General features: G+C 41.0%; 1 protein-coding gene across 1 annotated transcript in view; it reads right to left on the reverse strand.

Moving 5' to 3' along the window:
* The window catches only part of sec23ip (SEC23 interacting protein), a 114,134-nt gene that overhangs the window by 25,544 nt on the left and 74,781 nt on the right, over positions 1-13,809 (reverse strand). The window contains exon 15 of the mRNA XM_080205740.1: positions 11,547-11,649. Coding sequence (XP_080061866.1) covers positions 11,547-11,649 — 103 coding nt within the window. The remainder of the gene's footprint in view (positions 1-11,546; positions 11,650-13,809) is intronic.

Consider the following 13,809-nt stretch of genomic DNA (forward strand, 5'->3'; position numbering starts at 1 on the left):
TCCCCTTCTTTTCACTAAATCAAAGGACAGCTTACTTCTGTTCCTCATTTATATGTTCATAAATGAAATTCTGCAAAACTCAGATCAGCTTTTGAGAAGAACAAAGGAATACTGAACAGCAGCAGTAAACACAACATCCTCGAAACTGGAGACTAATGCAATCTCCTCATTCCCTCCACTTAGGAGTTAAGAAGAATAAGATGTGATCTTATTGAAACTTATAAAATGTTGAGGAGGCCTCATAGATGAATACTGAGAGGTGGTTTCCTCTGGCTGCAGACTCTAGAACTATGGAGCTGATCATTTAAAAATGAAAAGAAATGTCATCACTCAATGAATCGGTTGTGAATCACTGAAATTTTCTACCCCAGGCAGATGTCAATAGTCAAATCAAGGATTATTTTTAAGGTCAAGATGGATAGATTTTTGAAATTTAGGGGATCAAGGGATATGGGAATTCGAAGCGGAAGGTGCAATTCAAGCTTAATCTTATTAAGCGCGTTTGAGGGGCCGTAAGACCAACTCTTGCTCCCATTTCTTATATGATTGTTAGTACCATAAAGGAAGACTGATTCAACTTATACAAAGAGTAAGGAAGCATTGACCTTCCTCTTTCACAAGTAGACAGATCTCCCATGCATTCCCAGCACTTTGTTTTTATTTTTGGATTTAAAATTGGCACTGGCATATATAAAGTAAGAATCTTCCACCTCCCAGCTGCTTGTTTCCTGGTGGTGGAAGGCAGCATGCAGTTCTCCGTCAATGGGATTTTCCCACTGATGTCACCCCACACTACAGCAAAACCCCCGAGTGAAGGTGCTGGCTGCTGGCGGGATTGAAGAATTTCTCTGGCGTGAATGGCCAGAGAATTCAGGCCATAGTTTCCTCCTTTGGAAATACTGTCACTAAACGTCCAACTCAAAAATGTTCAACTTTCGACAAGTTTATTCCATGTCTGGACAGCTTAAAAGAGAATAAAGTTATTTTTATCACTGATCATAAAGAAAGACAATGTGCCAATATATTTTTCAACATCCTTCTAGTAATTTTCTTGGCAACAGAAAGGCAAACACCAATATTGACAGTGGTGGCTTTTTCCTCACAAATACATTAATGTGAAAATAATCCATGTTAACTGTATTGTGGTAAGCTGATTAAATGCTTGGCATTTCACTGTATGATTGAAGCTGGGAAGGAACTCAGAATTCAGTGACCTGAAACACAATTGCTATCCACATGTGCAACACCATAATTACGTAAAATCTATTCAAAAAAGATGAGATAGGAATGTGCGAATTCATTTAAAAAGTGTATTGTGATAAATATTTTATGGCTCATTACTTCTACAACAGTATTCTGATCTTTGGTTAAGAGACAAGAATGTCCTTTCTGTCCTCAATCTAATGCATATAGTAAAACATTTTAAACACAAGAACACAATTACTCATGACAGGCCATTATTCACTTGACTTCTGGTTGAAGAATTTGTTTCTAAAGCGCTGATAAGAAGCAATGTACTTTTACGACTCTTTTTAACATTTGTTCTAAAATGACTATGCATGCCATTTTATGGATCAAGAATGAACATATTTTATACAAGTGAGATATTATGTCTCAAATTAATGTCAGGTTCCAATGTAGAATACTTATAATGGAAAAGGTGAAATAAGAATGTGAGGGAAGCGTCAGTCACAAGTAGTTCAAGGTCATGTTTGCAAATTGTACGGTTATGTTCAGCAAAACACCAGATTATCTATTTTTATTCTCCCCCTTTCTGAGGAATATTACATTGCAAGTAGGAAATATAGAATAAATGTCCTCTGAAATAAATTAGTCATTTGGACTAATGGCCAGCTGTGTAAGGAAAAGTAAATGCTCATCTGTTGCATTGGATGAGAATTTTTTTTTAGGGTAAAGCAGCTATTGTAGAGTGAACAGAGGTGTTAGTGATAATTGATCCTCTAGAAAGCAGAAATGGGGTCAGCAGGGAAAACTAACATTGGGATTTGTGCTGGGATCACCCTGTAGATATCAGAAGTAATTGATCATTAAGATAACTGTAACTGACCAACTAAGTCTGAAAGAACACTTCTGGAAATACACCATTTTCAGTAAGATACACAGAAATGGACCCTTGTTTAAAAAAAAAGGGGCACCACAACGCCTGAAGGTAGCCAGTTCCATATGTGCACAACTTTTCTTGGCATTCCCAGAGAAGCCCACTTAGACACATATTCAATGCATGAGCAACTATCAGCAGCATCTCCAACAGCAATTCTCACACAGCAGCATTAGATACAGCAAAGGAGGCAGAGTGAAGAATAGAAAGGAAGACTGAAGCAGTCAGAATTTCAAATTCTGGTTGTTCATGGTACATACAAATATATTTACATATATGGGGCAGCATGATAGCACAGTGGTTAGCACTGCTGCTTCACAGTTCCAGGGACCTGGATTCGATTCTCAGCTTGGGTCACTGTCTGTGTAAAGTTTGCACATTCTCCTCGTGTCTGCGTGGGTTTCCTCCAAGTGCTCCAGTTTCCTCCCACAGTACAAAGATGTACAGATTAGGTTGATTGGCCATGCTAAAAATTGCCCTCAGTGTCCTGAGATGCATAGGTTAGAGGGATTAGTGAGTAAAATATGTAGGGATATGGGGGTAGGGCCTCGGTGCAGACTCGATGGGCCAAATGGTCTTTTTCTGTACTGTAGGGTTTCTATGATTTCTATGATTATCTGTTCTATTATTGCACATCAGAAACTGTGGCCAAGCCAGGTAGAGTTTTCCCAAATATGCTGGTGCAGTACTCAAGTTAAAAAAGTCATCCTTCATTTTCAACAGATAGGTCACACTTGCTGGATGAGTCAGAAATAGCCATACATTGTAGCACCGTAGAAAAGTTACAGCACAGAAGGAGACCATTCGGCCATCTCGTCCATGCCAGCCCAAGGTGACCTTTCTAATTTTACCTTCCTGTACTCAGCCCATAGCTTACAACATTTAAGGTGCAGATGACAAGTGGGAGAAAAAATGATATGGGTTTTTGGCTTAGTTAGGGTGGAAAGGGTAGGGAAAGATGGGTAAAGGAGCCAAGGCAGGTTAATAGATGGTCTTCACCTTAGTGATGATGAAATTATGAGGTACTGGGATTTATTAGAGGCAAGGTTGAAAGGGAGGGAAAGAGAGGTTCAAGGATACAGCTGGTAGCACAGAAAAGGCCACCTTCGTTGTACAGAAGGATCGAATGGTGTGCAATTTTGGTAGGGGAGGGTATGATACAGTATCCTTTGCTGTCTCTCAACGAGACTGATGGATGGTTACACTTGATATGCTCAAATGTGTGCCCCTTGAACTTGCTGAAAAGAGGAGGCACTTGAGAAGCAACAATGGGGTGCGAGACAAAGACATCAAAGAAAGAGGTGCGGGAATGATTGAGAAAATCTACCTTGTTGAAATACCATTATGTACAGAGGCCAAAGTGGAGATAGTTGGGTATTTGAAAGTGCAGTTGAGTATCTTGAGAGAATTTCTTTACCCAGAGAAGTCACATTAGGAAGTGTGTTTGGAATCCCCACAGTCACACTGCTTCTAAGTCAGTTTTAAAATATGAATTACTTTAAAAACTCAGGGCAGTTAGAATGCAAAATTTTAAATTATGCTTTTAATTGTTAGCATTTCAATAAATGAAAATTCAGGCATGAAATATTAAACTTTAATAAAAGTGCTATCTTGACATTTTTAGAGAACCAGACTGATGGAACACAGTATGTCTTACATTCTTTAATTGTAGAACTAATTTGCAGTCTACAACATATCAATGCATTTTCAATCACCAGTCTCAAATTTGTATTTGTGAAATTAACAGCATAACCGAACACAGAGGACTTGGGAAAAAGATACTGATGAGGATAATGAAAGTAAATATCACTCATTTATTTACTGTATGCATAAATTATCTAATTTTTTCAGAAAACTGTTTACACTGATCTTCTGCTATTTTAATATTTAAATATATGTTTATTCAAAATAAATTCAACATTTTGAATTTTTGAAAGAAATTTATACAAGTCCTTTCACGTCCTCAAAGTGATCTGCAGTAACTGAAGTATTTTTAGAAATGCAGTTATTGCTGTAAATGTTAAAAGGTAAAATCACCAGTCCCAGATGACCACAGGCTGATGATGCTTTAACCAGAGGGTTAGCACACCTCGGGTAAGGGACAAGGTTGAGAAGGAGGAGCTTTCATGAACAACCTCAGCTAGTACGGGAATTGAACCCATTCTGTTGGCATTGCTGTTCATCACTAACGAGCTGTCCAGCTATCTAAGCTAAACCAGGAATGTACAAAGCAGGCTTCCACAGAAGCAATGTGTTAACCACCCCTTTTTTCGAAAGAAATGATGTTGTCTGAGCAATGAATATTGAACAAGACAATATTGGGATAGCAATTTGAGAAAGCAAAACTCAAAAACTAACAAGGAACAGCCTCTAGTCTCCCCTAGAGAACTGCTTATGCAACTCTCACGATGAAAACTTGGTGAAACTACAAGCACATTCCATTAATGGAACTTCCACAGCATAAATGAGAGTCTTTGTTTACCCGTCAGACTAGCTTCAAAGTATTCAAAGGCTGCACAGCTGGGTAATATTAGATGGGTATAGGCAAGGCTTATCCTGATTTCTTTAGTTCCTGAAGCCAATGTGTGCTACATTGGAAAATGTACCCCATAATGAAAGGAAAGGCACCTGGTATAGAATGCACAATGTAAGATTTAAGATTAGTTGGGCATTCCACAGGTTTGCCTTTGGGAGAACATGACGCAACTGTGCAAATTATCTGCATGTTAGAACAAACCAACTTTTAAAGAAATGGGTTTGACGGGCAGAATTGCCTTCTCGATATCTTTTCCTGAGTCTACGTTTTTATAAATTAGACATTAAATCACAAAGTTAGTGCAATAGTTCACAACTTCCAACATGCTGTCTTCAGAAACTATGGCTGGTGTCGTTGGGGATCGTAATGTCAGCTTCAGAGAAACTGATTCAATACTGCTTTAAAACATTTGCTGATACTCAATGCAACTGCTGTAACTAAGTTTAATTTAAAAAAACGCAAATTTTAATACATCAACTCAGCACCCAGGGTTAGCTCTATTTGATTTTATTTGCCTAATCTCCCAGAAACAGCTTAGGTGTTGTCGAAAGTGACAAAGTAATTTGCTGCTTTGAAAGAGCCATAACTGTAAACCTATATATGTCAATATTCCAACTGTCATTTAGCCATTAGCAGGAATAGCCCCATTGTTCAACTGCATTATAACTATAATATTTATATTTTTACCAAATCCTCCCATAGTTGTGGTAAATATATTTGTGATTGCAGCTTTCTTGCACATCACATTTTGTCTATGAAGTATGATTAATTTTAGACATTGCTAGTTCAAATTGTAAGTGACAAACTTAAAATTCATTTATTTGTATTACAACATTTCATTTAGCTCTAATTTCCAGTATTTTCCCCTCTTACTCCTTTAATTCTATTGACGAAGGAGCAGGATACAACAGTCAAGCCCAATCCTGTCTTCATGTGACGTGCACAAACATTCACTTGAAGCATAGCTAGTGACTGACACCAGAAACCACAAGTGATTATCACCATCCAACAACAGATCAGAAACAGACCTATCCTGTGCAATCACATCCATTGTCAAAGTTCAGAATATGAACCTGGCACTGTCTCTAGCTTCTATATTCAGCATCTATCAGGTTATGTACTAAACCACTGAGGATCCGTCCACCTACGACCAATATTGATCCTGCAACTCAACTTTTCAAGCTGCATCTCTGTTGCATAAAAGGTGAAGCAACTGACCTAAGTTGATGACAGCCAATGCACAAGTGTGCACAATTGCCCTGCAAAATTGAATTTGCACTTCATCTTGCCTCTTCCCCAACCATAAACCCATGAAAAAGCAGTACTTTTACACTAACACATGTTACTAGCCAACATTTGGACCATGCATTGAGATTTGGGATAAACTGTTGACTAGAAACTGAACTGGGCTAACCGTATCAATACCGTGACTACAAGAGCAGGTCTGAGGCTAGGAATCCTGTTGTGAATAACTCACCTCTTGACTCCCCAAAACCTGTCCAGAATCTAAAACAAGCTAATAGGGTGGTAACATACTTTCCATGTACCTAAATGATTGCAGCTCCAACAAACTCAAGAAGCATGACATCATCCTATAGTCATGACTATTGATAGAAAGCCCACCAACGCCTCTACTTTTTCAGAAGACTAAGGAAATTCAGCACATCAGCTACGACTCTTGCCAACTTTTACAGATGTACCATGGAAAGCATTCTCTCTGCTTATATTACAGCTTGGTTTGGCTCTTGCTCTGCCCAAGACCGTAAGAAACTACAAAAGGTCGTGAATGTAGCCCAACTCATCACGCAAATCAGCCTCCCATCCCGTTCTCAGCAAATGCATGAGAACACCACCATCTGCAAGATCCCTTTCAAACCACTTACCATTCTGACTTGGAACTATGTTGTCATTCTTTCATTGTTGTTGAGTCAAATCCTGGAACTCCCTCACTAACAGCACTGAGTGTAGCTACACTATACGGACTGCAGGAGTTCAAGAAGGCAGCTTACCACCACCATTTCAAGGGCAATTATGGATGGGCCTAGCCAGCGATGCCTACGTCCCATGAATTTTTTTTAAAATCGATGTTTGTTATTTTCAAGAAGCCATGGGACAAATGGGTAGTTGAAACATGTTTCAAAATTATTTCCATTATGTAATCTGCATAGAAAGCATATCATTTTCCGATGAGACAAGGAGGTTTTGGTAGGGCTTGGGAACCATGGTGCACGAAGGTTGTGGGGAACCTAGTCAGGAAGAAAGGAAAGGTGTATAAAAGGTTCAGAGAGCTAGGAGATGTTAAGGGTCTAGAGGAGTATAAGGCTTGTAGAAAGGAGCTTAAAAAGGAAATTAGGAGAGCCAGAAGGGGTCATGAGAAGGCCTTGGCAGGTAAGATTAAGGAGAATCCCAAGGCCAATCCCAATGTGAAAAGTAAAAGGATGAAAAGGGAAGGGATAGGACCTATAAAAGGTGAAGGGGGAAAAGTCTGTGTGGAACTGGAAGAAATGGCAGAGGTGCTTAATGAGTACTTTGCCTCGGTATTCACGGTGGAAAGTGATCTGGGAGGTTGTACTACAGGTTTGCGGCAGTCTGAAAAGATTGAGTATGTGGATGTTAAGGAAGAGGATGTGTTAGAACTTTTAAACTCTATCAAGATAGACAAGTCACCGGGACCGGATGAGATGTACCCCAGGTTACTGTGGGAGGTGAGGGAAGTGATGCAGAGCCCCTGGAGATGATCTTTGCTTTGTCAATGGAGACGGGAGAGGTTCCGGAGGATTGCGGATGTGGTTCCTATTTTCAAGAAAGGGAACAGGGATAGCCCGGGAAATTACCGACCGGTGAGTCTGACCTCAGTGGTTGCTAAGTTGATGGAGAGGCTTCTGAGGGACAAGATTTATGAGCATTTGGAAAAGTTTAGAATGATCAGAAATAGTCAACATGGTTTTGTCAAGGGCAGATCGTGCCTTACGAGCCTAGTTGAGTTCTTTGAGAATGTGACTGAGCACATTGACAAAGGAAGAGCAGTAGATGTGGTTTACATGGACTTCGGCAAGGCGTTTGATAAGGTCCCCCATGAAAGACTTCTTGAGAAGGTGAGAGGGCACGGGATCCAGGGGGCTTTGGCCTTGTGGATCCAGAACTGGCTTGCCTGCAGAAGGCAGAGAGTGGTTGTGGATGGGTCTTTTTCTGCATGGAGGTCGGTCACCAGTGGAGTGCCCCAGGGATCTGTTCTAGGACCCTTGCTGTTTGTCATTTTCATAAATGACCTGGATGAGGAAGTGGAGGGATGGGTTAGTAAGTTTGCAGACGATACGAAGGTTGGTGGTGTTGTGGATGGTCTGGAGGGATGTCAGAAGTTGCAGCGGGACATAGATAGGATGCAAGACTGGGCGGAGAAGTGGCAGATGGACTTCAACGCAGATAAATGTGTAGTGGTCCATTTTGGCAGGACCAATGGAATGAAGGAATACAATATCAAGGGTAGGAGTCTTAGCTGTGTTGAAGAGCAGAGGGATCTTGGGGTCCGGGTCCATAGGACTCTAAAATCGGCCTCGCAGGTGGAGGATGTGGTCAAGAAGGCGTATGGTGTACTGGCCTTCATTAATTGAGGGATTGAGTTTAGGAGTCGGGAGGTAATGCTGCAACTTTATAAGACCCTTGTCAGACCCCACTCGGAGTACTGTGCGCAGTTCTGGTCGCCTCACTATAGGAAGGACGTGGAAGCTATTGAAAGGGTGCAGAGGAGATTTACAAGGATGTTGCCTGGATTGGGAGGCATGCCTTATGACGATAGGTTGAGGGAGCTGGGACTCTTCTCCCTGGAGAGACGAAGGTTGAGAGGCGACCTGATAGAGGTTTATAAGATGTTGAGAGGAATAGATGGGGTGGATTCTCAGAGGCTATTTCCCAGGGCTGAAATGGTCGCTACGAGAGGACACAGATTTAAGGTGCAGGGAAGCAAGTACAGAGGAGATGTTAGGGGTAAGTTTTTCACTGAGGGTGGTGAGTGAATGGAATCGGCTGCTGTCGGTGGTGGTGGAGGCAAACTCGCTGGGATCTTTTAAAAGACTTCTGGATGAGTATATGGGATCTAATGGGATTGGGGGTTTATAGATAGGTCTATGGCTTAGTAGGTATAGAAGTGATCGGCACAACTAGTGGGCCGAAGGGCCTGTCTGTGCTGTAGTGTTCTACATTCTATAATTAAGCAAATTTTACTGCAGCCAATTGGGTACAAGATATTGGAGTTAAGGTGGGACATTTAAATATTCTCCAGCTAGCCCCACTGCAATGTAATGGACTGCAGTTACATGCTAGTCTCTCAATATTTTAATTTAAAATATTAAACATGGAATTATGTATTTCTCATATGCAGGAGGCTGCATTGTTCCAAAGTTTCAACAATTTAAAGTTAAAGCTTTGAAGAGGTCTTGCAGGCATGTGTTTTTGGTTCCATAGGTAAATAGTTTCCTTTTGATCCCTGACTGTGACTGAGATTGATCCCTGATCAATTTTGAAAGCTTTTTCTCCACACCAATACACATTTTACTCAGTCCTTGTAAATTACCACTCCACCTCCAATCATCCATTCCTTCCCAACAGCTTCCTAAATCTTCATCCATCTTTCTCACAACTTTATGCCTGAATCTTTAAAATCAGGCCTCCTTCCACACAACTTAAAACAGTGCTAATTGAAGTGAAGTTGAGATCCTCTATGAGACTGTGTCCATCTTGTCAGTCTTGACCACTCTGCAGGACTTGACACGATCAACTGCACAATCCTCTCCAAATCTATATCCTCCATTCTTCGGCTATTCCTTTAACTTTGCTCTTATCTATCCAATCATATCCAGAATACCTGGAGCAATAAGAATTTCTTCACATTCATGCACCATTTACTCTGGAGGCTCCAAGAATCTATCCTTGGTACCCTCTTGTTTTTCATCTACATGCTGCCCCTTTGACAACTTAAAGGTATCTAGGAGCAGACATAGCACAAGATTTTCAATGAAAGAATTAGAACACCTAATGTGATAGAAAAATGCACAAGTAGGTAAATATATTTCAGCATAATACAAAGTTCTGGATTAAATTAAAGGAAATTAATATAGTTCAGAATATTATCGATTACTGAGACAGTGAGCAAGAATTTCTGGCCAGGGTTTGCCCCAAGACTGGAAAGTCCTGCCAGAGATCAATGGACCTTTGTGTGGTCCCATCCCCTGCCCCCCACTACAATTCCTGTGGCAGGTAGGATGAGAAAATGTCAGCCAGTATCTTTCCTCACATTCAGGGAAATCATGGTGAATATGATACATTCATATTTCAAAGAGCATGAAACCACATCAGGAAAAATTCACATATTACACTGTAATCAATTATGAAAACTAAACCTTATAGTTATAAACAAAAAAATGAATTTGCTTGTTGAATATGTAAAATATACAAGTATTTAGAATCATAGAGGTTTACAGCATGAAAACAGGCCCTTTGGCCCAACTAGTCTATGCCGTCTTTGTTAAAAAAAACCCCGAAGCTAATTCCAATTGCCTGTACTTGGTCCATACACCTCTACACCCATCGTACCCATGTAATTATCTAAATGCTTTTTAAAAGATATAATTATACCTGCCTCTACTACTACCTCGGCAGCTTGTTCCGTACTCACCACCCTCTGTGAAAAAATTGCCCCTCTGCACACTTTTGTATCCCTTCCCTCTCACCTTAAACCTATGCCCTCTAGTTTTAGGCACCCTTACCTTTGGGAAAAGATATTGACTAGCTACCTTGTCCATGCCCCTCATTATTTTACAGATCTTTATAGGGTCACCCTTCAGTCTCCTACACTCCAGAGAAAAATATCCCCGTCTATTCAGCCTCTCCTTATAACTCAATCCATCAAATCCCGGTAGCATCCTGGTAAATTTTTTCTGCGCTCTTTCTAGTTTAATAATATCCTTTCTATAATAGGGTGGCCAAAATTGCACACAGTATTCCAAGTGTGGCCTTACCAATGTCTTGTACAACTTTAACAAGGCATCCCAACTCCTGTATTCAATGTTCTGACTGATGAAACCAAGCATGCCAAATGCCTTCTTCAACACACTGTCCACCTGTGACTCCACTTTCAAGGAGCTATGAACATATACCCCTAGGTCTCTTTGTTCTGTAACTCTCCCCACGCCCTACCACAAAGTGAATAAGTCCTGTCCTGGTTCAATCTACCAAAATGCATCACCTCGCATTTGTCTAAATTAAATTCCATCTGCCATTCGTCAGTCCACTGGCCCAATTGATCAAGATCCTGTTGCAATTGAAGATAACTTGCTTCACTGTCCACTATGCCACTAATTTTGGTGTCATCTGCAAACTTACCAACCGTGCCTCCTATATTCTCATCCAAATCATTAATATAAATGACAAATAACAGTGGGCCCAGCACTGATCCCTGAGGAACACTGCTGGTCACAGGCCTCCAGTTTGAAAAACACCTCTCTACAACCACCCTCTGGCTTCTGTCAAGAAGCCAATTTTGTATCCATTTAGATTTAACTTCATGCAACAAACTACCATGCGGTACCTTGTCAAAGACCTTGCTAAAATTCATGTAAACAACATCAACTGCACTGCCCTCATCTACTTCTTGGTTACCCCCCTCAAAAAACTCAATTAAATTTGAGAGACATGATTTTTCCACTCACAAAGGCATGGTAACTGTCCCTAATCAGTCCTTGCATCTCTAAATGCCTGCACACATGCAACTTCACTTTCTGGAACGTACATTTTAATATGGCAATTGTTATACTCCAATAACAGTTCACATTTCTGCTAACTATATTTAGTCAATTTTAAACACAGAGGATTACATTTGCAGGATCTGGTGCTTACCAAGATGCAGTCTCTTTCTACCTTTGTGATGTGGAACAAGGACTGGTTTTATACACAAATCGGGAAGAATCATGGGTTCCATTCTATATGCCACAGGATCCAACTGCAAAAGAATGAAATTTTGTTTAAAATAACAGATAGACCAATTTAAAAAGTACTGCTCAAAGTTCCTAAATGGTTAATGCAAAATAAATACAATTTAAATGGATTCAACATAATTTTCAACCTGTAATGTGAAAGAAAATGACAGCAACTTTGCTGGAAGTCATGGAAAAACTGCCTTAAACTAAAAAAAAACTCCAGTCAGTGATCCATTCACCAGAATGTCAAAGCTGAAATTGGAAACCATAAATGTGAAACTGAACAAAAGCAATTTATGGTTATAACATACTCCTAGCCATCAGTTATGCATTGTGTGCAGCACACCAGATAGTTCAGATTGTGAAAAGAAACCTTCTTGAACTTTGATAGAACAAAGAACAAAGAACAACACAGCACGGGAAACAGGCCCTTCGGCCCAACGAGCCCGCGCCGCCGTCCTACTATCTCAGTGACCTATTCATGATTTTAGTCTACGCCTAACGTGCGAGGATCAGGGAGGTCCAATTTAGGGACAATTTTAGTACCCAATCAATCAGCCTAAAAGCACATCTTTGGGGGATGTGGGAGGAAACCGGAGCACCCGGAGGAAACCCACGCAACCACGGGGAGAACGTGCAAACTCCCACAGACACAGGCCCAAATCCATGTGTCCGCACAGCAACAGAGATAGTCTCTGAGCTGTCATGTTGCCCTCGAGATGGTCCAGTTTAAGCACACTAACGACATGAAGCAATAGGCAACTCCCGAAGCAACATCCAAGAGCAGCCCACTACAACCTGCTGCCTGCATGCCCCTTGCTGGACTTAAATGCCTGTGGAGACAAAAAAATTCATTATTAAACAGGCAAAGACTAACATTCCTGAGGCAAAACGTATTCCCAAGCCTACAATGTTCAGTAAGGCCTACTATATCCCCCTATATGTAGCCCGCTCATATGGCTGTCTAAGTGACTCTTAAACAACCCTAGCGTGCCTGCTTCCACCACCTTACTCGGCAGTGCATTCCACACCCCCACTACCCTTTGCGTGAAAAACTGCCCTCTAATATTTGTCTTATACCTAGCCCCCCTCACCCTAAGCCCGTGACCCCTCGTTCTATCCATTTCTTGTAGCGGAAAAAGCTTACCACCATTTACTCTATCTATCCCCTTCATAATCTTATAAACCTCTATTAGATCCCCCCTCAGCCGACGTCTCTCAAGGGAAAACAGCCCAAGTTCATCCAATCTTTCCTCGTAAGACAGCCCTTCCATACCAGGCAACATCCTGGTAAATCTCCTCTGCACTCTCTCCAGGATCTCTACATCCTTCCGGTAGTACGGCGACCAGAACTGGACGCAGTACTCCAAGTGAGGCCTAACCAACGTTCTATACAACTGCAACATCAAACTCCTACTCTTATATTCTATACCTCTTCCTATGAAGGCTAACATACCATACGCTTTCCTCATCACATTCTGCACCTGTACCGACACCTTCAGGGACTTATGCACTTGCACCCCCAGGTCTCTCTGCGTATCTATACTCCGGATAGTTCTACCTTTTATCGTATAACTCCCCTCCACATTATTCCGGCCAAAGTGCATCACCTCGCATTTCTCCGGATTAAATTCCATTTGCCATCTATCTGCCCAATCTACCAGCCTGTCTATGTCCTGTTGCATTGCCAGGCACTGCTCCTCAGTACCCGCCAATCCAACCATCTTGGTGTCATCAGCAAATTTGCTGATCACACCGCCTACCCCCTCTTCCAAGTCATTAATATATACCACAAATAGAAGAGGTCCAAGTACCGAGCCCTGCGGCACACCACTGGTGACAGGCCTCCAATTGGAAAAGGAGCCTTCTGATGTCAGAATAAGCATCAGACTGGAGGCATAGTTTAAATATTGAAGTGGAGCAGTTAGCATCCAAATTAATTTGCTGTTGTAGAGAAACAGTCTTAATAAAACTGTCTCATAGAATTTAGTTTTTTTTTTAGAAAAAATGATGCACTGAAGAAATTGGATATCTGCACCTTTGAATCTCAATAAATGTCTTCTGAACAGAGATCTCTCTGGAGAGTATAAAAATGTTAGCTACCAAGATGTAGGTGAATTACCCATAGGAATACAAAAAAAAATGAAAGATCTGTACTTATATTGTGCCTTTTAATACCTCAG

This window comes from Carcharhinus amblyrhynchos, chromosome 17, assembly GCF_965287045.1.
Source record: "Carcharhinus amblyrhynchos chromosome 17, sCarAmb.v2.hapA, whole genome shotgun sequence".
Taxonomy (NCBI): domain Eukaryota; kingdom Metazoa; phylum Chordata; class Chondrichthyes; order Carcharhiniformes; family Carcharhinidae; genus Carcharhinus; species Carcharhinus amblyrhynchos.